Genomic DNA, 13,652 nt, shown 5'->3' with positions numbered 1-13,652 from the left:
CAATGAGCTTAAAGCCTTGTACATGGTCTGTTTGAAGGCTTCCCAAGATTTCTTTGTTTCTTTCCTTTTAATTTCTTTTGAGAACTCCAGGCATCTCAGCTAAGGGGACATGAGCCCCCTGAAGAGCAGAATTTTTGCAGTATCTTATGGCTACCCCAGGCAAAACTAGAGACCAAAAACTGTCATAAGACCTCAGAGATGATCTCTCTCAAACACCTCATTTTAAAGATGATGAAACTGAGGCCCAGAAAGATGAAATGATTTGTCCAAGATTTCTCAGCCATTTTGTGGCTGAGCTAGTTCTGGTGTTCAAATTTCACAATTTCTGCAAAACAAGCATGGCTCCTTCATACCCATATGTAGTCTTCCATCTCTCTCTCTCTCTCTCACCTGTCTACACTGTTACCACAAAATACAACACCCGTGGCTCCATTTGCCTCTGATGGCATGGAGGGGAAGCCATCTATCCACTGAAGTAGTAGTTCACCACCATTTTTTTTTTTAATCTACAGAACTCAAGAAACATGCTAATACCCATAAACACCCAAGTGAATCCCAATGGACATCATCCCACTGGTGAATTGATGTTAATGGATTCCAGATTGGTATTTACTCTATGGCACTGACCCCTACCCACCACCACCACTTAGTCACCCACCATAGATGCGAAAGGCATACTCGATCTTCAGGCTGGGGCAGGCCTGCTCACTGAACACAGATGCCATGCCCAGCACATCCTCAAAGGAGAGCATATCGTTGTGGGAGAACACTTTGCAGATTCGATCTCTGAAAGGGTTGACCTGTGAAAGAGGAGGAGGGGGTGGGGAGGCCTTTCAATGTCAGATTCATTCCTCCCTGGCCCTCACCTGTCTATCAGAAACACAGCAAATTCCTCTCTAGGACCCTCCTCTGCTTTCAGTATGCTAATTCATTCCCACCTACCAGGACTTCATTCTCCCAGTTGCTCAGATGCCTAGCCCTGCCTGTTTTAAACTTTTCCTTGCCTGTTGGCAGGCCTTATCAGGTCCCAACTTTGCTGCAGTATCCTAGAATGACCCCCATGCGTCCCCTCAAGCAACCCAAATTCTTTTTCTTAGATGCACCTCAGCTAAGAAAACTATTTGATCCCGTGAGTTCACAGAGCAGATATGAATGACCAATCTGCCCAATTTTTAATTAGTTGAAACAAACTCTGGTTGATTTTTCTGGTCCCCCTTTCACTGACTTTCACTGACAAGGTAACTTTCTAAGTCTCCAAGCTTCATGCAAAATGATTAGTTCCTCCGTTTCAAGCACCCGATGGGCCTATTACCTCCCTCAAGGGCATTTGAGCCCCAGCAGCCCCTCCCACCCCCCCACTGCCTCTAGGGGCCTATATCCTTGTCTAACACTCCTTAGGGTTTTCCCAGCAACAGCCAATGCTTAGCCCTCTGGTTTTGATCTCTCCTTTTATGGCACATGAAAATTTCTTCATTTCTTTTGAACTAAGCTACATATTAACATCTATGGTTTAGTTTTATTTGGTGCTCCTATTGTATTTGAGGTGGGAGAGAGAACATTCTGTGTCACCTCAGGTGGCCATGTAGCTCTCAAGCTTTAGTGAGCAAACAAGGTACTTAAGGTCCTTATCAAAAACATGAAGTGCGAGCCACCCCCCCCCATAGATCCTATTTTAGAAGGTCTGCGGTGTAGCCCAGCTTCATGGCTGAATTGTGTCTTCCCCCAGATTTGTATGTTGAAGTCTTAACCCCTAGTACCTCAGAATGCCACCTCGTTTGGAAACAGGGTCTTGTAGATACAATTGGTTAAGATGAGGGCGTATGAGGTAGGGTGGGCCCCTAATCCAGTATGACTTCTGTCCTTATTGAAAGGGGGAATTTGGGACACAGAGACACGCAGTGCAGGAGAACACTCTGTGCAGATGGAGGCAGACATTGGTGTGAGGCACCTACGAGCCGAGCAAGGACTGCTGGCATGCCACCGGAAGTTAGGAGAGAGGCATGGAGCGGATCCTTCCTCACAGCCCTCTGAGGAAACCAACCCCGCAGACACCTTGATCTCAGCTTGCAAGGCTCTAGAACTTGCAAGGGTCTAGAACTGTTCAAGGCTCTAGAACAGAACAATAAGCTTCTGTTGTTTAAGCCCCATAACTGTGGTACTTTGTCCCATCAGCCTTAGTGAACTAATACCCCTAAGAATTGACATCATAAATAAGGTCCCTAGGTGACAGGGTTAGTGTCCCAGGAGTGGCCAGGGGCTGGGAGAATCCGGGCCACCTTGCTAGAACCTCCAAACAAGCTCCTGCAGTGTCTGCCCCTCCACCCTCTCACCCCCGCCCCCCTGCCCCGCCCCCCCGGAAAGCTTACTGTGATGGCCTCAAACGAGTGCTGATAAGGGCCATCTACCCCACCATGTGTCCCAGGTCACGTAGCTAAGTGGCTTCACAAATTGCTTGACCAAATTTTAACTCAATTAACTCTCACAAATGGCAGCTTAACAAGATTCCTGCAAAGAAACTACAATTGAAGATAATGTTTATAATGCAAGTGTCGGGGGTCGACCGGGAAACGTCAGGGCCAGAACTTCGGCCGCTTAAAATACAAGTTCTTCTCTCTTTGGTAGTAGAAACGGTGAGAATCTCGTCAGACATAACTGAAGTCCCGGCTTCAGTTCTCATTTCCTGTGGTGAGACAAGCGACCAGCGAGCAGTGAGCCTAAGCATATATCCAACCAGGGAATGGGATAGCAATCTTCCCTCCTCTGGGGGCCCAGCTCCACGCTTGGCTTTGCTGGGAGTAGTTGGGAGAAGGGATGGTTGCTAGGAAGCCAGTGCACTCTCTCTTAGGCCCATGTCACGTGACTCTGTTATCTACACACACACACACACACACACACACACACACACAGGGCCCTTGTCTTCCAGAGGCTGGGAAGAAGGCAGTTGGTGTGGAAGCCGGTGGTAGCAAGAACAGTGCACAGAACACAACGTAGTGACCACAGATCCTGTCGGAAAATGTGGGGGAAATATTGCTGAAGGTGTGGAGAAATAAGCGTTGAAAAATTCCACACCGTGGAAAGGTGGCTACATAGTTGAAGGAAAGTACCGACGTTTCTCACATGGTTTTCCTAGATTCCGTTTCGATCATAAAATACATGAAGAACCACATTTCTGTGAGAGACTAATGGAAAGCGGCGATATTGACTGAACAGTATGTTACTTCTTTAATGAAAACACCAGTTATGGGAGAAACTGGGTGTGATCGCCGAGGGAGTGGCTGCTCCATGATGAAAAGGATTCTGGGTAAGGGTGCAGGGATGGCCACGCCTGTGAAACCGATGCCCCACAAAACTTCCCATAGGCCACCGGTCGAAAGGTTTAAGTCCAGAAGTACACAGAGTAGTACAGGATGCACTGGTGTGGGTAGTTAATTTAAAAAAAAAAAAAAAAAAAGAATTTAAAGCACAGTAAAACATAGACAATGATTTGTAATCAGAAGGGAAGTGACTTTGAAAATCTTTTGAACACATAGAGGTTTGTGGGTTATCTCTTGACAGAGCACTTAAAAGAGCCATCAAACTTTAAGAGGAATTATATGTGTTTCTTGCACCAAAAGGCAAACGTTCCAAATTTGCTGAGCATTTTATGATGACAAGTGACTGTTGGCAGATATCCACTGAAAAATGAACTCGGATTCTTCTGACTCTTCGAGGTAGAGGTGAATGATTTCAGCAATGAGAGAGAAAAGCACTTGCTTTTCCAAAGAACTGCTTTGGAGAGAATATTTTCAACATCAGATTGTTGTTGCTGAAAACGTGCGGAGTCACCTACAATCATGCTTTCTATCTGCGTACTTGAAAATATTAGAAACAGATTTTTCTAATCTGTTTGAAAATCATCCAAATGGAGAGTGTCAGTGGATGCTGAGTCCATTTGTTAAAAATACAAAAATGCAGTGTTTTTCCAATTAGCTTGTAAGAGCCACTGACTGACATAAGGGAAGATGGACATCGTCGAGCTTCATTTCAATAAAAAGCCTTTAATTGGTGGATGGGATTGAAAACGAGGGCCGTAATTTAATACATGCAGCCAAAGATACATTTCTTCTCTTTGGACCAGCTAGGACAACCACTAAAAATAGACTCAACTAGAACCAGACCCCTGAATGTTCGGCTCAATCTCAAAGTGTTAAAGGAAGATTTTAAAAAATAATGAAGTACATCCAGCCAGACTGCTTTCCCTTACTCTAATCTTATTAGTTACAAACCAACAATACAATGGTGAGATGAGAAAATTTTGTTCTATAAATGAAAGGAAATCTATTTTTAAAGTATTTATGTGTATTCAGTTTATATGATATTTAGCTTTAAAATGTTTTATTTTGCATGTTCATATCATAACATACTGGTATTGTAGTAAAAGGACAGGTTGAATATACACATATTATGGGTACATGCTCCCCATTTTTTTTTATTGCTGGGGAGGCATGATCAAAGATGGTTGATGATCTCTGGTCTAGACTAACCCCTTCATAAATCAGGGATGTGGAAAAGGGGCCTTGGAGTGGGGAGTGAGGGGAGTGACTTGCCCAAGGTCACTCAGCCTAGGCCCCAGGTCTCCTGAGTCTGTCCGGCACCGTTTCTGCTATGGTCCCTTGTGGCAGATAAACATAAAAGAAAAGGAAGCAGAACTTGTGGCCATTAAAATGTAGAAACCTTAGAACTGGAACCTCTTAAAAGTCTCACTTCAACGGAAAAAAAAAATTTTTTTTTGACAAAAAGTGCCAAAATGGAGGCTAGCTTGAAGTCAAAACTGTGGCCCCTGCCTGTGGGAACTCCACGTCCAGCCTTCTTGTGGGTAGTGGCCGTCCTGACTGGGAGCAGCCCTGGAGGGGACAAGGCGAGCAAACACTGAGGGAGGGAGGAGCCCCGAGGAGAAAGTGGAGGCAGCAGGAAGGCTTGCAAATGGTGGAGGGGCTGGAGTGAGGAGTGGGGGACACTGTTTCTGAGAAGATGGCAGGGCAGGGCCCGGGGTCACCAGAGCTGTTTCTGGGCCTTGGAGGCCAAGAGGCGGTTGGTATGGTTCTCTGTGAGGCCTAGTGGGCACCTGCCAGGAGGGTGTCCCTGGCCTGTCTCCATTCCAACAATGGCAGCCTCTCCCTCTCCCAGGTTCGCTGCTTCATCCCTTCCTGGAGGGAGATCCCAGGGCACAGACTTCCCCTGTGACGACGTGTCCTTAGCACACAGAGCAGCTCTGTGCAAAGGGACGCTGCCAGGGCCTGCAAGGATAGTTTCGAAGGGTCCAGAAGAGGCTGCCTCTGTTCCTCTCCCTGCTCTCCACCCTGAGCTAAGTAGCAGCTTCACCAGTGTCCCTGGGTCCCTGGGTCCAGCCACCTGCACACAGAACAGCTGGGGAGAGGCAGGAGAGGGAGCGAGGCTCGTGAGTGATCCCAGTTCTAGTCCAAACCACTAAATTTTGGGTCCTATCCAGACAGTGAGAGCCTGCATTAAATTTCACACTCATTTAGAAGCCCTTCAGTCCTCCACAGGAGGAAGAAGATGACAACTGACGAAGCAAGGCTTCCATTTCAAGAATCACACTCACCCCAGTGTGAAAGCGTTCCGAACAAGGGAGTATAAACATGTCAGTATAGAAATTTATACAGGTAACTCAGTAGTGCAATTTCCATCTATGTCTGACAAAACTAAAGAAGATGAAAATAAACCCCAAATGCTGAGGATTTTTTTTTTTTTGAAACAGAAACTACAGTCTGTTGACAATAAAAAGATCATAGTCCCTGCCAAAAAACTAACATTTTTTTTAAAGATCCTCTCAAAGTTATTGAACAAGAGATTTGATTTGAAGATGAAAGTCAGAGGGAAAATATTTGGACTTAGCTTAAAAATATCTCCTCACCATTTCTCCAACTAGCACATAGTCCAAAGGAGCTTTTTACGGTTGCTGGAAAAAATTCACGCGAAAATACACTAGTGACTCCACAGTGACGTCACCAAAGGAGTTTGATTTTTAAGATCTTGTTTGTTAAAAAGGATCAAACAGCATTATTGCATTTAAAAGTTCTCATTGCTGATTAAACTGTCGTAATTTTTAGTGTTTGTTGTTTTTGAATTATGCTTCATTTGTCCATTTTGTCTGCTACCAACTCTCGCCAAAAGGATATGATTAATGTTTGTATTTTTAAAATTTTAAACAGATGTAAAGCATTCGCCAAGGAAAGGAGTAGATGGAGGTGTTGGCTGGGAGGGGTACATAAGAAGCCAGTCCTTTCTGGGTCTTGAGTGAGAGCCTGAGGTTACCGCCACAGACTCTCACTATGAAAAGTGCTACCCGAAAGACTTCTCATAGTCTGGCAAGGTTGGGTGAGCAGATCCTGGGAGAAGACTGTAACAAATCGTTTGTGTTTTAGTGCCTTTATAAACTTCCCCCAGATATACCATATTTATGGATTGGAAGGCTCAGTGTAATGAAGATGTTGTTTCTTTCCAAATTGAACTGCAGAGTTAATACAATTCTAGTTAAAGTCTTCCAGCTAGATGTTTTTGCTGAAATTAACAAGATGATTCTAAACTTCATATGGAAATTGGAAATACAAAGGGCCAAGAACAGTCGAAAGCAATTCTAAAGAAGAGGAACAAGGCAGAAGAACTTATACTACTAGGTATCAAGATCTTGCTATAGTTTTAGTAATGGATACCAGTGCAAGGAGAGATAGTTCAATGGCCATAATAAAAATTCTGGAAATAGACCCACACATGTATGACTACTTGACTTATAATAAATAGCACACTGCAACAGAGTGAGGGAAAGGGAGGTCTTTCAATAAGTGGTGTTAGGTTGATCCCTACCTCATGCCATGCATACAAATCAATTCCAGATTGATCATAGATGGACCGTGGAAAACCCATAGAAAAACTTGCCAACGAAAACATAGGAGAACATCTTCATGATCTTGAGGCCAAAATTCTTTAACAGTATACAAAAAGCACTGATCATTAAGGGGAAAGAATCTATAAACTGGAGTATATTAAAATTAAGAATTCATGTTGTTCAAAAGACATCATTAAGAAAGTGAAAAGGCAAACCACAGCAGTCAACGTGTACTTCAACAGGTGAGGGGATAAACAAAGTCTGAAGTATATCCATAAACTGGAATACCTCTCAGCAATGAACAGGAACAAGGTATTGATTCATGCAACAGTGTAATTTTTAGATGTGTTTTGCTAAGTAAAAGAAGTCAGATCCGAAAGACTCCGTATTATAGGAGCCTATTTGTATGACATTCCAGAAAATGCAAAACTGCAGGGATGGAGAACAGGTGGTTGTCAGTGGTTGGGGGAGGGGAAGAAAAGAAAAGAAAAGAACTACAAAGGAGACTCACAAATAAATTTTTAGGGCGATGGAACTGTTCTGTATGGTGGTTCTGTGGTGGTGAGGCCACACTTTCGTGCATTTGTTTAAACCCATAGAACCATACCCCACAGAGAGTGAAGTTTACAGAATGCAAAAAAAAATTTAAAAAGTTTTTTTTAAAGATTTTATTTATTTATTTGACAGACAGAGATTACAAGTAGGCAGAGAGGCAGACAGAGAGAGATGGATAGAAGCAGGCTCCCCACTGAGCAGAGAGCCTGAAGTAGGGCTCAATCCCAGGACCCTGAGACCATGACCTGAGCTGGCAGAGGCTATAACACACCAAGCCACCCAGGCACCCCAAAAATTTTAAAAGTTTTAAAGGCCAAGGATGCTAGTAAACCTGGGATGAAATGGGGACCATGACAAATAAAAGTAACTGTATTTCAAATATATGACAAAACCTCACTGGAAGGAATTAGGAAAGAGGAGATGAGCAAATAACTTGGGGAAATGGTGGTTTGACTAAAGACAAAAAGAGCCATAAACCAACACTGTGCCCTACCTAGCAAAATTGTTTCTTACAGGCATGTGTGTGGGTTAGCAATTCTGAAACTACATGGATACTGGAGTTGAACGAATAGATCAATAAATAAACAAAAAAACAGAATATAGGAATCAAGTTTCTCATGGTCACAAGAAGTTACAAGTAAGCAAGAAGGGAAGTCTAGATGTGATATATACAAAAATAAATACTGTGTGTAGTATATATGAGTCAATATACATTCATATATTTTCTAGCTCTATCTACTAAGTAGCTTTACAGTGGAGAAGTCCAGAAACACCACCTTAATTAAGTGATCAAGGTTAACATCACTAGTTATAGGTCATGTCAGTATCGTGTATTCCCTGATACGATACAATGAGAAGGGCACTTCACCCCTGTGGAATTTGTTGCACAAATCCATAACCCAAGTCTAATCAAGAGAACACATCTGATAGACCCAAATTGAGGGAGGTTCTACAAAAATACCTGGCCAGCAGTCTCCAAAAAATCATGAAGGACAAGACTGAGAAACTGTCACAGATTAGAGGGGACTAAAGGTAACATGGGAGCCTGGAGTGGCTACTGGAACACATAAAGGACAAATGAGAAAACTGGTGAAATCCAAATGAAGTTTCTCATTTCATTTATAGTGTCCCAGCAACTTTAATTTATTACCAGTTTTGATAGGTGTACCATGGTTATGTAATAAAGATTTACAGTACTTGTCTTGAAAAATCTTAAAAGCAAACCTTGAAAGGATTGAACTCATTGCAATTAACAGCATTGCATCCAAGAACAAAACTCAGTAACATTTAAATGAATACAACAAAAATAAGCAACCTAACAATATAAAATTTACAATATTCAGCATCCAATTAAAAGGTAGAAGTCCTGCAAAAAAGTAGGAAAATAAGACCCACAACCTGTAGAAAAAACAACTAATAAAAACAGATCCAGAAATGATACTGATAGAATAAGCAGGCACAAACATTAAGGTGATAATAAATATGCTAATACATTCTAGAAGGTAGAGGAAGTCATGATGAGGAAAACTGTATACCCATCAAAGCTCAACAAAGCTCAACAAAACCCAAGCAAAAGAAACTTGAAGAAAACCACACCATGGCACAGCATAATCAGATCGATAAAAACCAGTAATAAAGGGGAAAATATTTTTTGGTGTGGGTGGGATGGAACACATACATATAGAGGAACAGAGATAAAAATGGAACTAAGCAAGCCAAAAGATATGGAGCAACATCTTTAACTCTGAGAGAAAGAAAAAAAAAAAAAAGCTCTCATCCTCTTATTCTATACCCAGCAAAAATATCCTTCAAACCCAAAGGCAAAAGACTTACTTTTTCAGACAAACAAAAGCTAAGAGAATTCATCTGCAGACCAAAGCTACAAAAAGATTAAAGGAAGTCCTTCAGGAAGAAGGAAAATACCAGAAGGAAACTTGGATCTACACAAAGGAATGAAGAATGCCAGAAATGATAAATATGTGAGTAAATATAAAAGGAATTTTTCTCATTTTAAATCCTTTTCAATGAGACAAATCCATATAGATAGCTAGAAATTTCAATACCCTTCGGTCAACAATTGATAGAACAATAGACCAAAAAATCATTAAGGAAATAGAAGACTATCAACAACTTGACTTACTTGATATTTTAGAGAGCTCACCACCATACACAGTAGTATACATGTTTTTCTCAGGTGCACTTGGCACATTTACCAAGATAGATTGTATTTTAAGTTGTAAAGGAAGTCCAATACATTTTAAAAGATTTAAATCATACAAAATATATTCTCTGACCACAACAAAATTAAATTAGAAATCTGTAACAGGAAGGTATCTTAAAGACCCTCAAAGTCAAAAAAGTCACAAAAGAAATGAGAAAATAATTTGATTCAAATGGAAATAAAAACACAAGATATCAAAATTTGTGATATTCAGTGCAAACATTGTGTACAAGGTAATTAACAGCATTAAGTGTTTATATTAGAAAATAAAGGACTGAAAAGTTTAAGTGGGAAAAAAAGGCCCTTCACCCAATGGTGGGAGTTGTTCACTAGAGGAAAAAGGTGTCAGGAATTCCAGGTCTATCAGATGGAGCCCGTTCTAACCCTGTGCTTCTAGGCTACTTAGCCCCAGGAAGAGGCCCCTGAGGACATGAAAGAATTTGTCACCAAGGGGCAGTGGTTGGAAGCCACAGGTGGGTGGAGCTTCTGGGCTGGGCTGAGAATGGATCAGCTGGATGTCCCTTCATGGAAGTTTTCTCTTCCTTTGAACCATTGCCCAGGAGGAATTCCTATTTCCAGGTCTGAACCCCTGCACCCTTCAGCACTAGAGTAATTGCCAGAAGGTGGCAGTGTTGAGTTGAAGTTGGTCAGTCAGAGCTCAACCCCAGCTTGGGTGAGCACCTACTGTGTGCAAGCTATTGGTTTGGGCTGTGACTATCTTGCCGGCACGTGGTCGGATGGATATCACCGCTCCATTTTATAGATAGAAAACTAAAGTCCAGGAAAGGAGCATGCAAACTCCTAATTCAATGCTTCGTCTGCACTGCTACTCTTGACTCCAAGAAAAATTTTCAAATTCACATTTCTGCATACACAAAGCAAGCAGAGTTTGAGGCATTACCCTGAGTTCCATGTCCCTGACACTTGGCAGTTGCTCAGAGAACAAACCAGTGGAACCGAAGGATATGAGTTCTCAGCTAGGGATGCAGGGCATAAAACTAATGAACCTGGGGGCGCCTGGGTGGCTCAGGGGGTTGAGCCTCTGCCTTTGGCTCGGGTCATGATCCCAGGGTCCTGGGATCGAGTCCCGCATCGGGCTCTCTGCTTGGCGGGGAGCCTGCTTCCTCCTCTCTCTCTGTCTGCCTCTCTGCCTACTTGTGATTTCTGTCTGCCAAATAAATAAATAATCTTTAAAAAAAAAAAAAACAAAAAAACTAATGAACCTGAACTTCAAGTCCTTGTAGCAAATGCATAAGGGGAGTTACTGTTCACCAGGCACTGAACAAGTCCCTAGACAACCCCCACCAAGTAATGGAGATGCCACCTCTGTCCTTTATGGGACTCAACCAAGGCACTTAAATAATTATCTTCAGGAACAGGTGGGGTAGAAACAGGTGTCTGAATCAAGAACGAAGCAAAGTCAAATGACAAGTGCTTGGAGGGGTAGTGTTGCATGAGGAAGGACAGACAGAGGGCCCAGGAAGAAAAACCAGCCAGGAGACAGAGACAGGGCAGGAGCCAAGTCCAGATCGGGCAGGGAACAAGATGTGGTTGGACTCCGGGGGTGCTCTGGGGAGGGGAGGAGGAAACAAGGCCAGGCAGCACGGCTCCCCCTTCCTTCTTTCTCCACGTAGCCTCCAGACCCTTCCCCGCTTTCCAGACTGCCCGGGCTCTGGCAGGATAGATGAGAATGTTCTGTGGGAGAGAGCAACAGTGGGGCTTAACCTGGACCCTCAAACCTCTCAAAGCCAGATTGGTCTGCATGATCTTCAGCAGGTGGAGAGAAGCCTGACATTTCCATTTAAGGGGAGTTGGGGACAGGGAGCGTGAGGGATGAAAAATTCACTTAGGTGAATGCACTCCTCAGTTGGCCAGGCCAGTTGTTTATAAAAAAGGGACAGTCTCTGTGTTTTAGATGTTCAACCTTCCTGAAGTCTAAAAACAGAGAGGCCCGTATGGGAGCTGTCTCCTAGTGACAGATGGGTTGGCAGGGACGGGCTGAGGATGTGTCCTGCCGGCAGCTGGAGGCAGATCGCTAATGGAACAAATAGGGAGAAAGGCAGTAAAAATGTTAAATATTATTAAACATCCATGGGACCACGTGGCTTGAACCTGGCTCAGACCCACCAGTCCAGTCTCTCCCCAGATTTCAAGCCTGCAGGTACCTGCAACGGCCCTGAGGAAACTTCCAGAAGAGCTTCCTGCTAGTGCAGAGGAGTTCAAGGGACTGCATTGTTTAGGGGTGGGGGGATGGCCCAGGGGTCTGGTCTTGTGTGCTGGGAGGTTCAAGATAGAGCGTGGAAGGAGCGGAGGCTCTGGAGTCAGATGGACTCTAAAAAGCGGGTAGAATCATTGTGTTTGACATCTCCAAGATTCTGGTATCTCAGCTTTTGAGGTTTACACAAGCTCAAGGGCAACTTACCCAAGCAACAAAGGAAAAATAATAAGAAACTAAAAAAGGGGGGGGCCCAAAAGACCAGTTGTCCCTCACTGGTTTACCAACACCTATTACAGGAGAGACGAACTCAGCTGGTGTATAAATTACTGTCTATTCCCATTTGTACAGCCCATTTTTTTTCAAAGATTTTATTTATTTATTTGACAGACAGAGATGACAAGTAGGCAGAGAGGCAGGCAGAGAGAGAGGGGGAAGCAGGCTCCGTGCTGAGCAGAGGCCCGATGTGGGGCTCAATCCCAGGACCCTGGGATCATGACCTGAGCCAAAGGCAGAGGCTTAACCCACTGAGCCACCCAGGCGCCCCCGTACAGCCCATTTTTAACAGCTCGAGATCAACTCCAGAGTGCTTAACCACACAGCAGACCACGTTCAGTTTCCTGGGTAACAAGAGTAACAACAAAAACAAATTTGTGTGACCTCGGGCAGACCATAGGGTCCCTCTATCTCCCATCTGTAGAATGGGCAAAATTGTAATTCTGCTCATGGGGATTTATGGGATTTGAATGAGATCATATTTGCAAAACACCTGCTACTGGCAGCTCCCCAATAAACCCTAGCTACCATTAGTATTATCCCCAACTTCTCCATCCCTTGCATCAGGATCACCAGCAGTCCCAGGGCTGTCCCTTTTGAGCTCCCATGCAAAGATGTCACCTGAGCTCACCTGTCTGCTGGGAGTGTACCCTGCCTGCTGATGGGGAGAGTAGAAATGTTCGTTCTGGCTCCAGGGGGTGCCTGAGACCCAGCATATCCTCAGAGTCACTGCTGACTGTGGCCAGAGGCATCATCTCCGTGTGCAATCTCCAGGGGACTCAAGGGAGAACAGTCAGGGGAGAAGAGGGGTGTGAAGGGGGCTGACCCGTTGAGCGCCAGTGGATGCATAACCTCATTTGAGGGTTGAGGCTAGAGGCTCACCAAGACACTGACACCCCCACTGGCTCTGTGTCTGAAGCCCACAGGGACCTTTCACCAAAATGCATATCCATTAGCCCCGTCATGGGCTTTGTGAGTCAGCTCCTGTAGGGTAGGACCCAAGAACCTGTACCTCATCACACTGCCCAGGTGGCTTTCATGTAGCCAATCCTTAGACTAAGGGACGGGTCAAAGTCACAGTGCTAATCAATGGCAGACATATGACATCAGATGCTGCCCCTCCCCCACCGCATCCCCGCCAGCACACAGCATCCCACTCGGAGCAAGGATGTGCATGGGGAGAGGGCTTGTATGGAGACATGGTGGGCAGCACGGGCAGCCTCCAGCCTCAGCACAGGGCAAACGCCCAACTGGCAAACACTTGCTTTGCCCAGATACCTCACAACGCTTCTTTTTCCTCCCTCTCCCTTCCCTCCGCTCCCCCTCCATCCCTCAGGCTGTGGCCAGGCTCCCACAGGGGCAGGCAAGTCCCATCCCCCACGACCCATCGACCCATCGTGGTCCTCCCTTGTCTGAGCTCACTACACACGGTCAATTCCACCTGTGACATGCTGTCTTTCCTACAAATGTGTCCTTCAACTGCTCCCCTGCCCCTCTTC

At 44.4% G+C, this 13,652-nt stretch overlaps 1 protein-coding gene across 1 annotated transcript in view; it reads right to left on the bottom strand.

Moving 5' to 3' along the window:
* Positions 1–13,652, bottom strand: part of LOC111154036 (calcium and integrin binding family member 4) — a 48,615-nt gene that overhangs the window by 11,314 nt on the left and 23,649 nt on the right. Inside the window, exon 4 of the mRNA XM_022513390.1 lies at positions 679–800. Coding sequence (XP_022369098.1) covers positions 679–800 — 122 coding nt within the window. The remainder of the gene's footprint in view (positions 1–678; positions 801–13,652) is intronic.

The sequence above is a fragment of the Enhydra lutris genome, unplaced genomic scaffold (genome assembly GCF_002288905.1).
Source record: "Enhydra lutris kenyoni isolate GAN:26980312 unplaced genomic scaffold, ASM228890v2 scaffoldscaffold35, whole genome shotgun sequence".
NCBI lineage: Eukaryota > Metazoa > Chordata > Mammalia > Carnivora > Mustelidae > Enhydra > Enhydra lutris.
The sequence above is the reverse complement of the archived record's forward strand: the minus strand, read 5'-3'. Positions and strand labels throughout refer to the sequence as shown.